General features: G+C 41.8%; 1 protein-coding gene and 1 non-coding gene across 4 annotated transcripts; one reads left to right on the plus strand and one right to left on the minus strand.

The window, feature by feature from the left end:
* Window positions 1–213: 213 nt before the first annotated feature.
* Window positions 214–13,123, minus strand: LOC110537003 (follistatin-A). 3 transcript variants are annotated; one of them, XM_021622699.3, is made up of 6 exons: window positions 12,768–13,123; window positions 11,866–12,057; window positions 11,323–11,541; window positions 7,214–7,438; window positions 6,677–6,907; window positions 214–4,538 (listed from the first exon to the last, which is right to left on the minus strand). In XM_021622699.3, the coding sequence occupies exons 1-6, from the start codon at window positions 12,859–12,861 to the stop codon at window positions 4,522–4,524; spliced, it is 978 nt and encodes a 325-aa protein (XP_021478374.1). In that variant the 5' UTR covers window positions 12,862–13,123; the 3' UTR covers window positions 214–4,521. The 3 variants fall into 3 exon arrangements, 2 of the variants coding, with proteins under 2 accessions (XP_021478374.1, XP_090047895.1); XR_016484885.1 differs by having other exon boundaries at window positions 4,095–4,538; window positions 7,214–9,893; window positions 12,768–12,988; XM_090191769.1 differs by lacking the exons at window positions 214–4,538; window positions 6,677–6,907; window positions 7,214–7,438 and adding an exon at window positions 9,378–9,893 and having other exon boundaries at window positions 12,768–13,048.
* A 1,543-nt stretch (window positions 13,124–14,666) lies between these two features.
* On the plus strand, window positions 14,667–15,363 carry LOC110536792 (uncharacterized). The gene is made up of 3 exons (XR_016484886.1): window positions 14,667–14,793; window positions 14,877–15,021; window positions 15,240–15,363. It is a non-coding gene; the product is annotated as an uncharacterized LOC110536792 (transcript).
* The last annotated feature ends 1,276 nt before the right edge of the window (window positions 15,364–16,639 follow it).

The raw sequence follows: 16,639 nt of genomic DNA on the forward strand, positions 1-16,639 counted from the left end.
ATGGCTGAGGAGCAGTACTGAGAGAAATGGCTGACTGTCTGTCTGTGATTGTATCACTTTAATTGGAGCATATTGTAAATGTGATGATGATGTAAAATACTGGACTGGATTCGGTACACAGGAGAGGGAAAGTAGGCTATGGTATATATAGGTTTATCCAGGACATTTGTTGAGTGTCTCGTGTGTAGAAATGATAGACAGAAGACACACACATTTGAGGAAAAAAAGCATATTTTTATTATTTACTCTCCTGCCCTGTATAAATATCATCATAATATCATAGCTATTATGTACATTTAACATTCACATAAAAAATACAAAACTATATATTTATGACTGAATCTCTATTCAACATAACAAAATAGACCAGATCGAAATGTATCACAGCTGTAAATGCAACAGCTGTTGACTTTTAACACATTTCTGTTTAGGACAAAACAGCAAATATATTCACATCAGCTGTTGACTTCTTTGAATATTCCTCGACAGTGAGGAAAAACAACATGCTTAAGTGTGATATATTGTATGTAATGAACATTATGTGGTACACTGCATTTACATTTACAGAGGGAGTGATATCAATTACGTGATTGACCGCACTGGAATACATTGGCACATAAAAGTCTACAATTGGCACATTATGAAATATGAAAAACAACATTGTCAAGGTAAAACATGAAAAACCTAATTATTCCTACTTAGACATTGTATAAAACGACATACAGTTGAAGTCAGAAGTTTACATACACCTTAGCCAAGTACATTTAATCTCAGTTTTTCACAATTCCTGACATTTAATCCTAGTAAAAATTCCCTGTCTTAAGTCAGTTAGGATCACCACTTTTTTTAAGAATGTGAAATGTCAGAATAATAGTAGAGAGAATGATTTATTTAAGCTTTTATTTCTTTCATCACATTCCCAGTGGGTCAGAAATTTACATACACTCAATTAGTATTTGGTGGTATTGCCTTTAAATTGTTTAACTTGGGTCAAACGTTTCAGGTAGCCTTCCACAAGCCTCCCACAATAAGTTGGGTGAATTTTGGCCCATTCCTCCTGACAGAGCTGGTGTAACTGATTCAGGTTTGTAGGCCTCCTTGCTCGCACACGCTTTTTCAGTTCTGCCCACAAATTTTCTATAGGATTGAGGTCAGGGCTTTGTGAAATCCACTCCAATACCTTGACTTTGTTGTCCTTAAGGCATTTTGCCACAACTTTAGAAGTATGCTTGGGGTCATTGTCCATTTGGAAGACCCAATTGCAACCAAGCATTAACTTCCTGACTGATGTCTTGAGATGTTGCTTCAATATATACACATCATTTTCCCTCCTTCATTAAGCCATCTATTTTGTGAAGTGCACCAGTCCCTCCTGCAGCAAAGCACCCTCACAACATGATGCTCCCACCCCCGTGCTTCACAGTTGGGATGGTGTTCTTCAGGTTGCAAGCATTCCCCTTTTTCCTCCAAACATTACAATGGTCATTATGGCCAAACAGTTCTATTTTTGTTTTATCAGACCAGAGGACATTTCTCCAAAAAGAACGATCTTTGTCCCCATGTGCAGTTGCAAACCGTAGTCTGGCTTTTTTTATGGCTGTTTTGGAGCAGTGGCTTCTTCCTTGCTGAGCAGCCTTTCAGGTTATGTCAATAAAGGACTCGTTTTACTATGGAAATAGATGCTTTTGTACCGGTTTCCTCCAGCATCTTCACAAGGTCTTTTGCTGTTGTTCTGGGATTGATTTGCACTTTTCACACCAAATTACGTTAATCTCTAGGAGACAGAACGCGTCTCCTTCCTGAGTGGTATGACGGCTGCGTGGTCCCATGGTGTTTATACTTGCGTACTATTATTTATAGAGATGAACTTGGTACCTTCAGGGGTTTGGAAATTGCTCCCAAGGATGAACCAGACTTGTGGAGGTCTACAATTTTTCTCCTGAGGTCTTGAACGATTTCTTTTGATTTTCCCATGATGTCAAGCCAAGAGGCACTGAGTGTGAAGGAAGGCCTTGAAATACATCCACAGGTACACCTCCAATTGACTCAAATGGCGTCAATTAGCCTATCAGAAGCTTCTAAAGCCATGACATAATTTTCTGGAATTTTCCAAGCTGTTTAAAGACACAGTAAACTTAGTGTATGTAAACTTCTGACCCATTGGAATTGTGATACAGTGAATTATAAGTGAAATAATCCTTCTGTAAACAATTGTTGGAAAAATGACTTGTGTCATGCACAAAGTAGATGTCCTAACCAACTTGCCAAAACTATAGTTTGTTAACAAGAAATTTGTGGAGAAGGTTGAATAACAAGTTTTAATGACTCCAACCTAAGTGTATGTAAACTTCCGACTTCAACTGTACATTGTTTTAGTGGCATCCATCCTGCTCCCCTTAATAAACAAAGCTAGTCATTTTCTGAAGGGAGAGAGACCATAGTGACTCGTTAAAAGTATCGCTATGTACTGTAGTGGGACTAGGACGGGTAACTTTTGTTCAACAAAAGACTAGACAAAGCCATTTAGGTCAGCTTTGGGTCAACAAAACCTCTCTCTCACTAGGGTATATACATTGGTGAGCAACAAGTTCGTCATAAAATAAACTGGAACACATTAAACACGCTAGCCAACATTTCACAATGTAGGAAGAAGGGGTAAATCCAAATCTTGCCCACAATAAGCAGATGTGTACAGCTCAGATAGAGAATGCATTGCAGGAGTTTACAGAACAAGAACATCAATGTGGGCAGTATTGCACCTCAAATAAATAATACATTTTCTCTTTGGATAAAATGCAAGAGACATTAGGTATACAGTAAGACAGACGGACACTGTTAATGTATAAATAATAAACAACATTTATAAATACATACAAGTAAACAACACCTACAAGATTTCAAATATATGATTGCTTAGTTCAGCCAGGGTTTCTCAAACTCGGTCCTGGGCACCCAAAGGGCTGCATGTTTTGGTTTTTGCCCTAACAATACACAGTCAATTCAAACGACCAAAGCTCGATGATTAGTTGATAATTTGAATCAGCTGTGTAGTACTAGGACAAAAACCAAAACGTGCACCCCTTGGGGTCCTGAGGACCGAGTTCGGGAGACCCTGGCTTATTTCTCTTCCATGGACAATAAATAAGCATACACTTTATATACAATATGAACAGTATTCTGTGGCTGAACTGAAACACTATTCAGCTATTATAAGGTTTATCATCCAGGCTGTATTCCAGGACATATTGATGAAGAAAATCCTAGTATTCCTGCTCTTCTTTCTCCTCTTCTTCCTTCCCCTCTTCCTCAAGCTTCCCTGTCTGATGACGGATATATGGAAGAACAAATTGTCTACTAGCAGTTGCATCATTGACCCTAACAACAGCACAGAATCTCACTGCAACATTAAGCATCATTGACCCTAACAACAGCACAGAATCTCACTGCAACATTAAGCATCATTGACCCCAACAACAGCACAGAATCTCACTGCAACATTAAGCATCATTGACCCTAAGAACAGCACAGAATCTCACTGCAACATTAAGCATCATTGACCCTAACAACAGCACAGAATCTCACTGCAACATTAAGCATCATTGACCCTAACAACAGCACAGAATCTCACTGCAACATTAAGCATCATTGACCCTAACAACAGCACAGAATCTCACTGCAACATTAAGCATCATTGACCCTAACAACAGCACAGAATCTCACTGCAACATAAGCATCATTGACCCTAACAACAGCACAGAATCTCACTGCAACATTAAGCATCATTGACCCTAACAACAGCACAGAATCTCACTGCAACATTAAGCATCATTGACCCTAACAACAGCACAGAATCTCACTGCAACATTAAGCATCATTGACCCTAACAACAGCACAGAATCTCACTGCAACATTAAGCATCATTGACCCTAACAACAGCACAGAATCTCACTGCAACATTAAGCATCATTGACCCTAACAACAGCACAGAATCTCACTGCAACATTAAGCATCATTGACCCTAACAACAGCACAGAATCTCACTGCAACATTTAGCATCATTGACCCTAACAACAGCACAGAATCTCACAGCAAAATTAAGCATAATTGTTTATTTATTTTATTTCATCTTACTAGGAAAGTCAGTTAAGAACAAATTCTTATTTTCAATGACGGCCTAGGAACAGTGGGTTAACTGCCTTGTTCAGGGGCAGAACGACAGATTTTTACCTTGTCAGCTAGGGGATTCGATCTTGCAACCTTTCAGTTACTAGTCCAACGCTCTAACCACTACTAATGCTCTAACTAACTACTAGTCCAATTCTCTAACCACCGCCCCATTGACCCTAACAACAGCACAGAATCCAACTCCAACATTAATCAAATTTTCCTTGACTTGATTCACTGACAGTCTGCTTCTCTTCTTCCATGGACCAGAGTACGGGACATAAAGAAAAGTGATTGTGGTTATGAGAGAGGCTGGAGGCTGAGAGGGGGGGCTGGGCTGGGCAGTGGGGTGATGGTTTAAACCTGGTTTAAACCTGAAAACAGAGAGAACAGAACAGGGCTCATATACGCATCCTTATAACACAATACAACTTCATTTGATGCACAAGACAGGGGACCGGGACCCATTTCTACAAAGGACCACCCTGTTGGAGTGTATTTGCCCTCAGAAAAGATTTATCTCCAAAACAAACAGCCACAGGCAGATGTAGAAAACCCCATCCAAAAAAGTATCCCATCCAAAACCCAGTCCTCATAATCCACATGCTGAAATAATTTAATTACAGCAACATTACTGTTTACAGGAGAAAAACGAGGCATTGTTGTAATTAGAGGGAGGATAAGCTGAGAGACACATGATCTATGTTATGAGTGAACCAAACATCATGGGAACAACAGAATGGCAATAAACTATGAAGTGGTCAGTCATAAGGGTTGCCCCTACATTGAGAAAGAGAGAGAGAGAGAGAGAGAGAGAGAGAGAGAGAGGGGGAGAGAGAGAGAGAGAGAGAGAGAGAGAGAGAGAGAGAGAGAGAGAGAGAGAGAAGAGACAGAGACAGGAGAGAGTGAGAGAGAGAGAGAGAGAGAGAGAGGGACTTTGCTGGTGGGCAAGACTACCTCATCATACCAGTAAGTTGTTTTTGTGTAAGTGGCTTTGACACAGAGGCCACTAAGTTAGGGATTAAAAGGCGACGTTCTGTACATTACATTGGAAATAATGGAAATGTTTTGTCATCTGTTGATATTTTTATTTTATAAGTGAATTCATACTTTTTCATATTTTCTTTGATTAGTTTGACATATATGGATGCGACCCAGTCCCTTGTTCTTTACGTTCTTATCCCTTGCTTGCTAGCTAGCCAACTAACTATGGCTAACAGTCACAACCTCTGCAGTCAGAATAACAGAAAAGTAGCTGCATTTGCGTTTGTTTTAAGCTGTTTCCAATTGACATTAATTTGGATACATCCAAATGAATGACGGTGCCTGATTTAGCCTGGCATAGCTATAAAAGTTTGCCTTCTCGTCAGAACATTCAACATAGTTCATTACGAGGAGATTGCACTGCATATCAAACACTAGGCTAGAAGCTAGCTAAATAGTTTGTTGCTAGCAAACCTGCCAATATGACGACCTTATTCAAAAATAAAAATTGCTGAAAACAGCTGGTCAAACTAGAAACATGTGGGAGTATTTTTTTATATTTATATTTATAATTTTTATTATTACCTTTTTTTCTCCCCAATTTCGTAATTTCCAATTGGTAGTTACAGTCTTGTCCCACAGCTGCAACTCCTGTATGGATTCGAAAGAGGCGAAGGTAGAGAGCCATGCGTCCTCTGAAACATGACCCCGCCAAGCCGCACTGCTTCTTGACACACTGCTCGCTTAACCCGGAAGACAGCCACACCAATGTGTTGGAGAAAACACAGCACAGCTGGCAACCGAAGCCAGCGTGCGTGCGCCCGGCCGCCACAAGGAGTCGCTATAGCGTAATGGGTAATGACTGTAACAGTAAGGACCTCAGAAATGCATGTTCATCACTCACCACACTAGGTCATTAGATGCTCCCAAAAAATAAGTCTCTGCAAAAACAAATCAAAGCTGGTAGTTTTTCCTGCGTTTACAATGTATCCAATTTCACTTTGTGTGGTTGTTGGTTTACCTTTCTGTAACTTTGTAGCAAATACGGTCTGCTTGTGTAGGTGCTTATTGCATTATGATTGCAAAGTGTCCCGATATCTTTTCCAACTGTCCCATTATCTGGTTTTAATGCCCATTCTAGAATGCCCTTCTAGCCAATCAGAAATTAATATTCAACAATGGTATAAGGGGACTAATATAAGGTGACTTTAATCACATTGGAAAAATTGGGTGAGGGATGTGTTGTAGTTGGACCCACATCATCTTTCCTCCGGAGTTTATCCTAACTTCCACTTAAGTTAAATGTTCACTTAGTCATGCATCGATGTCAATGGGAGACTAAGTGAAAATTCGGCTTAAGTGAAAGTTAGGATTTAGGATTATTATTTATGACTTTGGGTGAAGTGACTGAGGAAAAGCCTGTTTTGAAGTTTAAGACACTTTCTCATAAGTTCTCAGTGGGTGTGCGTCGCTGTGGGGCACAATGTAGGGAATAGGGTGTCATTTCACGCATCAACCGTCGACTTACAGTTGCAGGATCCTGAGTGTTTGACCTCCAGGTGACGCTGCTGAGCGCATGCGGCCTGCCTCATGGAACACTCGCTGGGGTAGGTGTTGTTGTCGCTGGAGCACACACTCTCACCCGGGCGACTCTCCGGACATGGCTCGTCACACACAGAGCAGCGTCCGCGGCCACTCGCTTCATCCCACAGACACCTTTTCGCTCCCCGACACACGATGTCGCCACATGACCGGGCGTCTAGAGAGGAGACACACACAGAAAGCATCAGACAATATTATCACACTCCCACACAGACCCAGGCCAGCACGGATCTATTTCTGATTCACACAGACATCATGACTCTGGTGATGGAGATAGACATAGTGTCCTGTCTGTGTGTATGAGAACAGACAGAACAGACATGTTTTTGATGTTTATTAGGCCTACTACTCTGGTATGTTCTGACAAAGGTCTTGGGGCATCAAAACACTGAACTCTTCATTGATCTAAGTGTGATGTATCAACTTTACAAACGGCACCCCATATTGATGCTCCAATACTTACCAATGCATTTCCCTTCGTACGCCACGCCAATGGACCTTCCCAGGATGCACGTGGCTCTCCTCAGATGACAGGCGCTGGCATAAACAACGCCGTCGTTGCCACACAGGTACTGGTCAGGTGACTTCACCTCTGGACACTGGTGATTACAGGCCACACAGTAGGCATTGTTGGTCTGGTCCACGACACACGACGCAGAGCCAGGGCAGCGAACTCCATGACACGTCTCTGTGAATGGAAAGACACACACACACATGTAGAGGCATGACTCACATGTGACACTATTCATGTCATGTGAAACATTCAAATTACACACAATTTAAACATTTCACTTCACAACTCTCAGGTTACACCAGGTAAATATTCCCCCACCTGTTTATTTTTCCTTGCTGCTAGTCTATCTATACGCTTTCTTACTGCCTAAGTTTGACTTAGCTTATCTGTGATATCAGATGGCAGACTCCACCTCACACTTCTGGTCTTTTTTGGACCTGCAGACAGGGCCGGCTCCAGGCATAAGCGACATAACAGGTCTATTGAGAGTAAAAATAGTGAAATACACCAGGAGCAATTTCAAAATTTGGTTGTGCATCAGTAGTTTTTCTCTTGTTATGTCAGTCACTCAATTAGCTGACAATTAGCCATGTCAATTTTTTGATTGGTAGTTAGTCTAGCATGCTGTCTAAACTTGTAGCAATCTTGGCTGAGTACCGACTGTGCCCAGGGGCCCTGACTTTCAGGGGGCCCCTATTGATTTTTTTTGTCATTCTCACTCAGATATCATATTAACATGGCATAAGTCATGGCAGAATGTGTAAAGTTATAGGAATTTAGCTTTAAAGGCCCCCAATAGAGGGCAATGCTATCACTATTTCGACATAATTTCTGTCCAATAGCAGAAATTCTCGTTTAGGTTCCACCTCCGAAGAATGATAATACATATTCACGAATTGAGGGTGGGAACATGGAGTGGAGAATTGAGGGTTTCAACATGGAGTGTAGAAATAATATCAAGCAGGGCACTGGCATCCATCAGTGTAGCTAGCTAGCATGCTAACCTTATATAGCTAGCTAATGTTACTAATTGCCTCATTCAGCGCGACACATCTCCTTCACATAGAGTTGATCATGCTGTTGATTGTGGCCTGTGGAATGTTGTTCCCCTCCTCTTCAATGGCTGTGCAAAGTTGCTGGATATTGGCGGGAACTGGAGCACGTTGTCGTACACGTCGAGCCAGATTATCCCAAACATGCTCAATGGGTGACATGTCTGGTGGGTATGAAGGCAACAGAAGAAATGGGACATTTTCAGCTTCTAGGAATTGTGTACAGATCCTTGCAACATGGGGCTGTGCATTATCATGCTGAAACATGAGGTCATGGGGGCAGATGAATGGCACGACAACGGGCCTCAGGATAACATACAATTGTGTTCATTGTCCGTAGCTTATGCCTGCCTATACCATAACCCCTGCCACCATGGGGCACTCTGTTCACAATGTTGACATTAGCAAACCGCTCGCCCACACAGTCTGCCATCTGTCCGGTACAATTGAAACTGGGATTCATCCGTGAAGAGCAGACTTCTCCAGCGTGCCAGTGGCCATCGAAGGTGAGCATTTGCCCACTGAAGTCGGTTATGACGCTGAACTGCAGTAAATCCAATACCCTGGTGAAGATGACAAGCAAGCAGATGAGCTTCCCTGATATGGTTTCTGACAGTTTCTTCAGAAATTCTTTGGTTGTGCACACCCACAGTTTCATCAGCTGTCTGGGTGGCTGGTCTCAGACGATCCTGCAGGTGAAGAAGCCAGATGTGGAGGTCCTGGGCTGGCTTGTTTACAAGTGGCCTGCGGTTGTGAGGCGGTTGGATGTACTGCCAAATTCACTAAAACAACGTTGGAGGTGGCTTATGGTAGAGTAATGAACATTAAATTCTCTGGAAACCGCTTTGGTGGACATTCTGCTGTCAGTATGCCAAATGCACGCTCGCTCAAAACTTGAGACATCTATGGCATCTGTGTAATGGTCATGCTGTTTAATCAGCTTCTTGATATGCCACACCTGTCAGGTGGATGGATTATCTTGGCAAAGGAGAAATGCTCACTAACAGGGATGTAAACAAATGTGCGCAATTTCTTTTTGAGAAATAAGCTTTTCATGCATATGGAACATTTTGGGGATCTTTTATTTCAGCTCATGAAACATTGGACCAACACTTTACATGTTGCGTTTATATTTTTGTTCAGTATAGATAAACAAGTTTGTGGAATCTGTACCAATCAAAGCAGTGGAATGTGGTCAAAACCATTCATCTTGGGGGGAGCGGGGTTCCAAAATGCAATCATATCACACGCAATTTTACAATTTATAAAATGGTCATATATTTTTTTTTAATACAGACTAACTCAAAAATAAGTAAAACTTGACAAATTATCCAATGGATTATGATAATTTGCTGGTAAAAAAGTGGAGTTGCAAAAACACAAGTGTGCACACCCTATTTTAATTTGCTCCATGGCTCAGGCAGCCAAATGTAGACTACAGCGAAAAGCTGTTTGGCTCAGCCAAACATGGTCTATTGTATTGCTCAGCTTAATTGCAACTCGTGAAGAGGAAGAACTTTGCAGGTGTTTCTGATTAGCCATGCTGGTGGGTGGTAACATTCAAACAAAACCCAGCCCTGAAAAGAAATGTAGACAGGAAAGTATTAGCACGTCCTATCACAGGGGAAACACACAGCATTGGTACTTCAACCAAAAATATATCATACTTTGACTTAATTTATTACTTATTGATTGAAATCATTGTGCAACATCATGGGCATCGTCTTTCAGCTGAAAAAAAGTGCATTTCCGCACTTCTGGGCCTTTAAAACTGCTAAAATGTTCTCTCCACCCCATGGCAAAATGGGTTGAATTGCAGGAAATTAGCTGTAAAACTGCAAATTTATTCTCTCTGCCCCATGGCAAAATGAGTATAGTTGCATAAATTTTGTTATAACATTTTTTTTTTTAAATCTCTCCGCCCCGAGGCAAAATGTGTAGAATTGCAACTTTAAAACTAAAATGTTTCTCTCCGTCGTACAGAGAGGGGCCAATAAAATCCCGCTTACGGCCCTGCCTGCAGAACTAGAGCTGCCTAAACCCATCTGCCTCTGTGCCCATGCACCAAAACATGTTATATGAATCAGGTCGATAGGGTAGTCTTCCCTGAGCTGTGTGTACAGTCTTCCAGTGTCTGAGTCTGTTACTGTAATGCCTATTCTACAGCCTCCAGGCCATGGTACTATACTCCTAAAAATAAAGGTGCTATCTATAACCAAAAGGGGTTCTTTGGTTGTCCCATAGCATAACCCTTTGAAGAACCTATTTTGGTTCCAGGTAGAAGCCTCTGTGGAAAGGGTTCTACAAGGAACTTAAAAGAGTTCTACCTAAAACCAAAAATGTAAGTGCTACCTAAAAAGAGTTCTACCTAAAACCTAAATGTAATGTCTAGTCTGCTGTCTCCAGACCATGGTACTGTAATGTCTAGTCTACTGCCTCCAGACCATGGTACTGTAATGTCTAGTCTACTGCCTCCAGACCATGGTACTGTAATGTCTAGTCTACTGCCTCCAGACCATGGTACTGTAATGTCTAGTCTACTGCCTCCAGACCATGGTACTGTAATGTCTAGTCTACTGCCTCCAGACCATGGTACTGTAATGTCTAGTCTACTGCCTCCAGACCATGGTACTGTAATGTCTAGTCTACTGTCTCCAGACCATATACAGGCAGTACAGTTAGCCCCCTTGTGCCATACATGGGCAAACAATCGCTTAACCCAAGTCTGGAATAGTCTCACAAGTCAGATAATTATTTCAGAAATATCACTTATATGTGATAGACTGGAAATGAAAACCAAGTCTGGCAATGGTACTCACTGACCCTTATACACATACTTTATAAATTAATTGGTCGGGTTGCAAAATTCATGAAACGTTCCCAAAATTCTTAGAATCAGGATGGAATAAACAGGGATGGAATCCTCCAACCGGGATATCTGGAAAACTTGGGAATTTTGGGGAAAGTTTCATGAATTTTGCTACCTTAATCCCGAGGGGGACTTACTGCGGCAGCGTCCGTGGTACTGGACCTCCAGGTCAGGATGGTTCCTGCAGCGGGCCCTGAGCATTGTACACTCATCCTTGTAGGATTTTCCATCCGACCCACAGATGGACCCCCTCCTTGTGACTTTGGAGCAGTCCGGAGCACACACACACCTGGGCTTGTTCCTCTTGTTCATCTTGCATCTCTTCCCAGGACCGCAGTCAACGCTATCGCATGTTTCTGGGATGGATGGATGGATGGATGGATGGATGGATGGATGGATAGATGGGTGGATGTCGGTGGGTGGTTGGGTGGTTGGGTGGATGGATTAATTTAGAAACAAATCAAGTCATCATACATAATGAATATGATATAAGGCCAAATTCCTTTATCAAAACCAATTATAGCAGGATACTATATGGAGAGTAATTATAGGACATTAACATATGACATGCCATACACATGATAACATGTTGGAATTTTTTGTAAGAAGTTCCACCAGAATAAATTTCCATCAGAATAAATGTTGCTCCACTTGAAGTCATGATATTGATCATCACTCACCTTTACAAGGTATGCAATTAGGCGCGCCTCCATTGAAGATCATCCATCGGAACAGCGTGCTGTTGGGCACATCTTCCTCGGTCCATGCGGTGCCCAGACGGCCACTCCGGCAGCAGTCCTCTCGGGTCATCCCGGACATGTAGAGCACCTGGCACCGGCCATTCTTTCCCTGCTGCAACCAGCAGTTACCCGCTGGAGAGAGAGGGTCCGTGTCCAATTAAAGTATCGTATGCGCACGCGTATAACGGTAGAGTATTGCCTTATTTGAGCATGCTAAATCTTTAACAACGCCAACTTTTCCCCATAGCACCCTATATCAATTTCTACTTTTTTGTTTAGAGAAAAGTTTTACAATACAGGTTATGCCAAATGTGTTCTGATTGCGTAAAGACCAATAAATCCCAATGCAGCGTGATTTCACCGGAGGACTCAAGGGAGGAGCAGCGTGTACTCACTCCTCCTTGGGACCCACCAGTCCATCTGTCTCAGGCTATCAGCTCAGCTTGTAGGAGAATGACCCACTTGTAAAGGTATAGGAAGTCACATTGACTAGTCTCCGACCCTATTATGCAATAAAGCTTGTACCTGTCCGTCTACCAATTGGTCATAGATTTTCTTTCAGACTAGGCCTACCCATGCGTAATTTTATGATTGATCGCATGTTTTGATTAACTACGTTAGATCCAACATATTTTGCTTTAGACACAATCCCAATCATTCAAGACAAATCTGAGTACACAACCCACACAATAACCCATATTTTCTTATGAGGTATTTGGAAGATACATGTACTGTTCTCGCTTGGCTCATGCTTCAATGTCGCCTACAATTTGACCATAAAAAGTTATACCATCCTTACTCAACAGTATAACTGGTCACATAATCAATCACAGCATACTCACCCTGGACTTTGTAGTCCTCCATAAAGTGAGTGAACCACATGAAAAGTGCAATCACGCCTTGACGGAGCTGTGGTGTTTGTAGCATCCTAAACATGGGAACGGATGGGAGAGTGGCGCGAACGACTTGCAGTCCTGACGCGCAGCGGATAAGTTGTGTCTGTGCGCACGCGATGCAAAGCTCAGTGAGTGACTGTCAAACTGTCTGACTCCGTCTCTCTTTTAAAATCTTTAAGGGTCTCTAGCTAAATATCTAAAGTGGGCGGTCTTCAAATTGGTGGGGTGGGGGATATTTTTGCTGTTGTATAGTTCTCCCTTCATCAGGTCCTGAACAGTAACTAGACTCTATAGAGTTTCTCAATAGTGAGTGTGCATTAAAGGATTTTAAAGAATGGTTTCGGGGCAGGAGTACTGACGACATTGGTGCGTAAAGAGATGGTCAAGAACACAATGTTGATCAGAGGGCATTAAACACACATATTTAATTCTGATCGACAGTTGTACCTGTGTCATCAATTGTACACCTTCTGAAACGACATTAATTTGCGGCTGTTTGCTCATTTTAGTAGCGTAAAATGTCAGCTGTTTTGAGATGTCATTAAAAGTTCGTATGATGCACTATATTCGTTATCAGAGTTATTCGCAAGAAATACAAATACAATAGGGTTAAATATATGTGAATTTCTTTCGCCAAGTGGGCTAGTACACCCACCGGCCCACGCCGGTTTTGGTTATGCGTTAATCTTTCTAAATTCTCCATTGCTGTGGATAGATAGCCTATAAGAAATGATAATAATAGCCACAGGAATACAACCATTCCAATAATAGATTGGTGAGTAGTTTGGCCCTCGCTCTCTGGGGTCAAACATATAAATATAGGCTGTCCAATCCCGTCTACAAAGAGGCTTTTAAAGATAAACATATACATTAGCCAACGCTTAGCTGTTGAGCTGCCTTAGTGTGAATAGCTTCCCGCATATGTCGCAACGCCTTAACAGGTGGCATCTCACATGTGCCACCTCTGGACAGGTAGACTAGATTTACATCCTCAGCCATAACGGCTCTGCTTTCAAATGGTGATATCGTGCGCCCTCCGTTGGTAGACATCTAGAACTGCACCTCACCTGGTCCAGTTTCTTTGTGCTGGTGCCAATGTGTGCCAAGGGTGTGCCAAGAGAGCAATGATTTTGTGATAGTTGAAATTATCAAATCGAATGACCTAACCTCTAATAATCTGTTAAGTGGTTAAATTTACATTTCTAACGTTTTGCAACCGATACATATTAGTCATAGTTTATATAGGCTAAACCTCAAATAGCAACACAACATAGACAGAATAAGAAGTGAGCATGGCATATCAACTATGTATGATAGAGGGGAAAATGTGGTTTCAAATGTTCTTTATGGCATAATTTTGATTTGTTTGGGTCTAGCCTACATGCGTTAGGGGGACATCTAGTGGTCTGTCCGCAAGAATAATATTGGCGTGAATATGTACGCCTCCTATTTCCTGCATACCAGTCAGCTGACTGCGAGGATGAGCGACTGAGGAGGTAAATACACATGGTCCAGGGTCTGGCAGTAGTAACATAGCAGCCTACATTCATTTGATCAATGTTGCGGATACAACTTCATTCATGACTACTGAAGTAAGAGCAATAGGCTGTTTAAGAGTGTTGACCTGTCACTGTCATGTTGGAGAGTTCTGCAAATACTGGTTTCAAATAGCCTGGCAAATTAACACTTTTAAACAGCCTATTGAGCTAATTTGAAACCACTATTTGCAGAACTCTCCAACATGACAGTGACAGCTCAAGGTTTATCTGAATTGTTGTTGTTGAATTGTCTCTCTGTCATGAGTGGAACTACAATTGATTAGTGTCTTACTGTCTTTACGTTTATAATAGATGTCAGTGTTGTATTTCGCCAAAAGTGCTGAGTTGACGGGACACAAATCAGAGACGATCAGGGTCCCTTCAGAACTGATGACCCTTGAGCTGTGGGGGAACCTTGCCAACAGACACCCCAAGTAAATAAGAGACCATACAAGTTGAATTTGAAGAGCTATTTGTCATTTAACTCATGATGTAATGTATCGTCTTTATTCCCCAGACTGTTTGCCGTGCACCATTCATTTGTTTTGGCTGTGCGTCAGGAGTATGTGGCCCTTGGGGACTAGCGCATGAGCCTGAGGGACTGTGGCGAGGTTGCTGTCATTCCACCTCTAAGTGGGGGATAAATAGGTCTCTTAATTCAGGTGAGACATGTTGCTGTCAACAATAGCCTACCAGAACTCAAACACACAATAGTTAATTACACTATCTCAGAATATCGAGGTGAATTGTGATCTCAATTTCATCTAGTGTATAGTTTATTTTTCCAGCAGAAATCTATCTATCTCTACTAATTTCAGTTTTACTTATATGATCCACTGACTGCTTATTTTAGCTTCCTTATCCCTCGTTCCTAACACAGAGATGTCTGAGGAAGGAGGAAGGGGTCCGAGGGACCTGATCAAGGTGACCCATGACAAGCTCTCTGTGGATGCAGTGTCACTCCTCACCAGCCCCTCCTGTGGTGCTATTTCCATCTTCATAGGTGAGTAGGGACTTTACACATATCTCATCTTCATATACAGTATCAGTCAAAAGTTTGGACACACCTACTCATTCAAGGGTTGCTTGGTTCCCACCGTGAAGCATGGAGGAGGAGGTGTGATGGTGTGGGGGTGCTTTGCTCTTGACACTGTCAGTGATTTATTTACAGTTCAAAGCAAGCTTAACCAGCATGGCTACAGTATTCTGCAGCGATAAGCCATCCCTTCTGGTTTGCACTTAGTGGGGCTGTCATTTGTTTTTCAACAGGACAATGACCCAAAACACACCTCCAGGCAGTGTTCACCAAGAAGGGGAGTGATATAGTGCTGCATCAGATGACCTGACCTCCACAATCACCTGACCTCAACCCAATTGAGATGGTTTGGAATGAGTTGGACCGCAGAGTGAAGGAAAAGCAGCCAAAAAGTGCTCAGCATATGTGGGAACTCCTTAATAAAGACAGTTGGAAAAGCATTCCTCATGAAGCAGGTTGAGATAATGCCAAGAGTGTGCAAAGCTGTCAACAAGACAAAAGGTGAATACTTTGAAGAATCTGAAATATAAAATATATGTTGATTTGTTTAACACGTTTTTGGTTCCTACATGATTCCATGTGTTATTTCATAGTTTTGATGTCTTCACTATTATTCTACAATGTAGAAAATAGTAAAAATAAAGAAAAACCCTTGAATGAGTTGGCCCATATGTGTTATTTCATAGTTTGAATGTCTTCATTAAAGTATATTTAAAACCCAAAAAATGTAGACTTTTACTGAAGTATCAAAATTACATTTGATTGCTAAAATATGCTTAAGTATCAAAAGTATAAATCATTTCACACTCCTTATATTAAGCAAACCAGACGGCACCATAACTTTGACATTTTTTTATGGATAGCCAGGGGCACACTCTAACACTCAGACATCATTTACAAACAAAGCATTTGTGTTTAGTGAGTCAGATCAGAGGCAGTAGGGATGACCATGGATGTTCTCATGAGAAGTGCCATTTTCCTGTCCTGCTAAGCATTTGTGTTTAGTGAGTCAGATCAGAGGCAGTAGGGATGACCATGGATGTTCTCATGAGAAGTGCCATTTTCCTGTCCTGCTAAGCATTTGTGTTTAGTGAGTCAGATCAGAGGCAGTAGGGATGACCATGGATGTTCTCATGAGAAGTGCCATTTTCCTGTCCTGCTAAGCATTTGTGTTTAGTGAGTCAGATCAGAGGCAGTAGGGATGACCATGGATGTTCTCATGAGAAGTGCCATTTTCCTGTCCT

Source organism: Oncorhynchus mykiss, chromosome 12, assembly GCF_057628025.1.
Source record: "Oncorhynchus mykiss isolate SJ-2025 chromosome 12, ASM5762802v1, whole genome shotgun sequence".
Classification (NCBI taxonomy): domain Eukaryota; kingdom Metazoa; phylum Chordata; class Actinopteri; order Salmoniformes; family Salmonidae; genus Oncorhynchus; species Oncorhynchus mykiss.

Bases quoted from the DNA above. Each gene is read 5' to 3' on its own strand.
- LOC110537003 (XM_021622699.3), bottom strand. From the start codon at position 12,861: ATGTTTAGGATGCTACAAACACCACAGCTCCGTCAAGGCGTGATTGCA. The intron at 11,542-11,865 runs GTGAGTGATGAT...CATCCATCCCAG, and splicing joins TAATTGCATACCTTGTAAAG to AAACATGCGATAGCGTTGAC. The intron at 7,439-11,322 runs GTAAGTCCCCCT...TTCCATTCACAG, and splicing joins GTACCACGGACGCTGCCGCA to AGACGTGTCATGGAGTTCGC.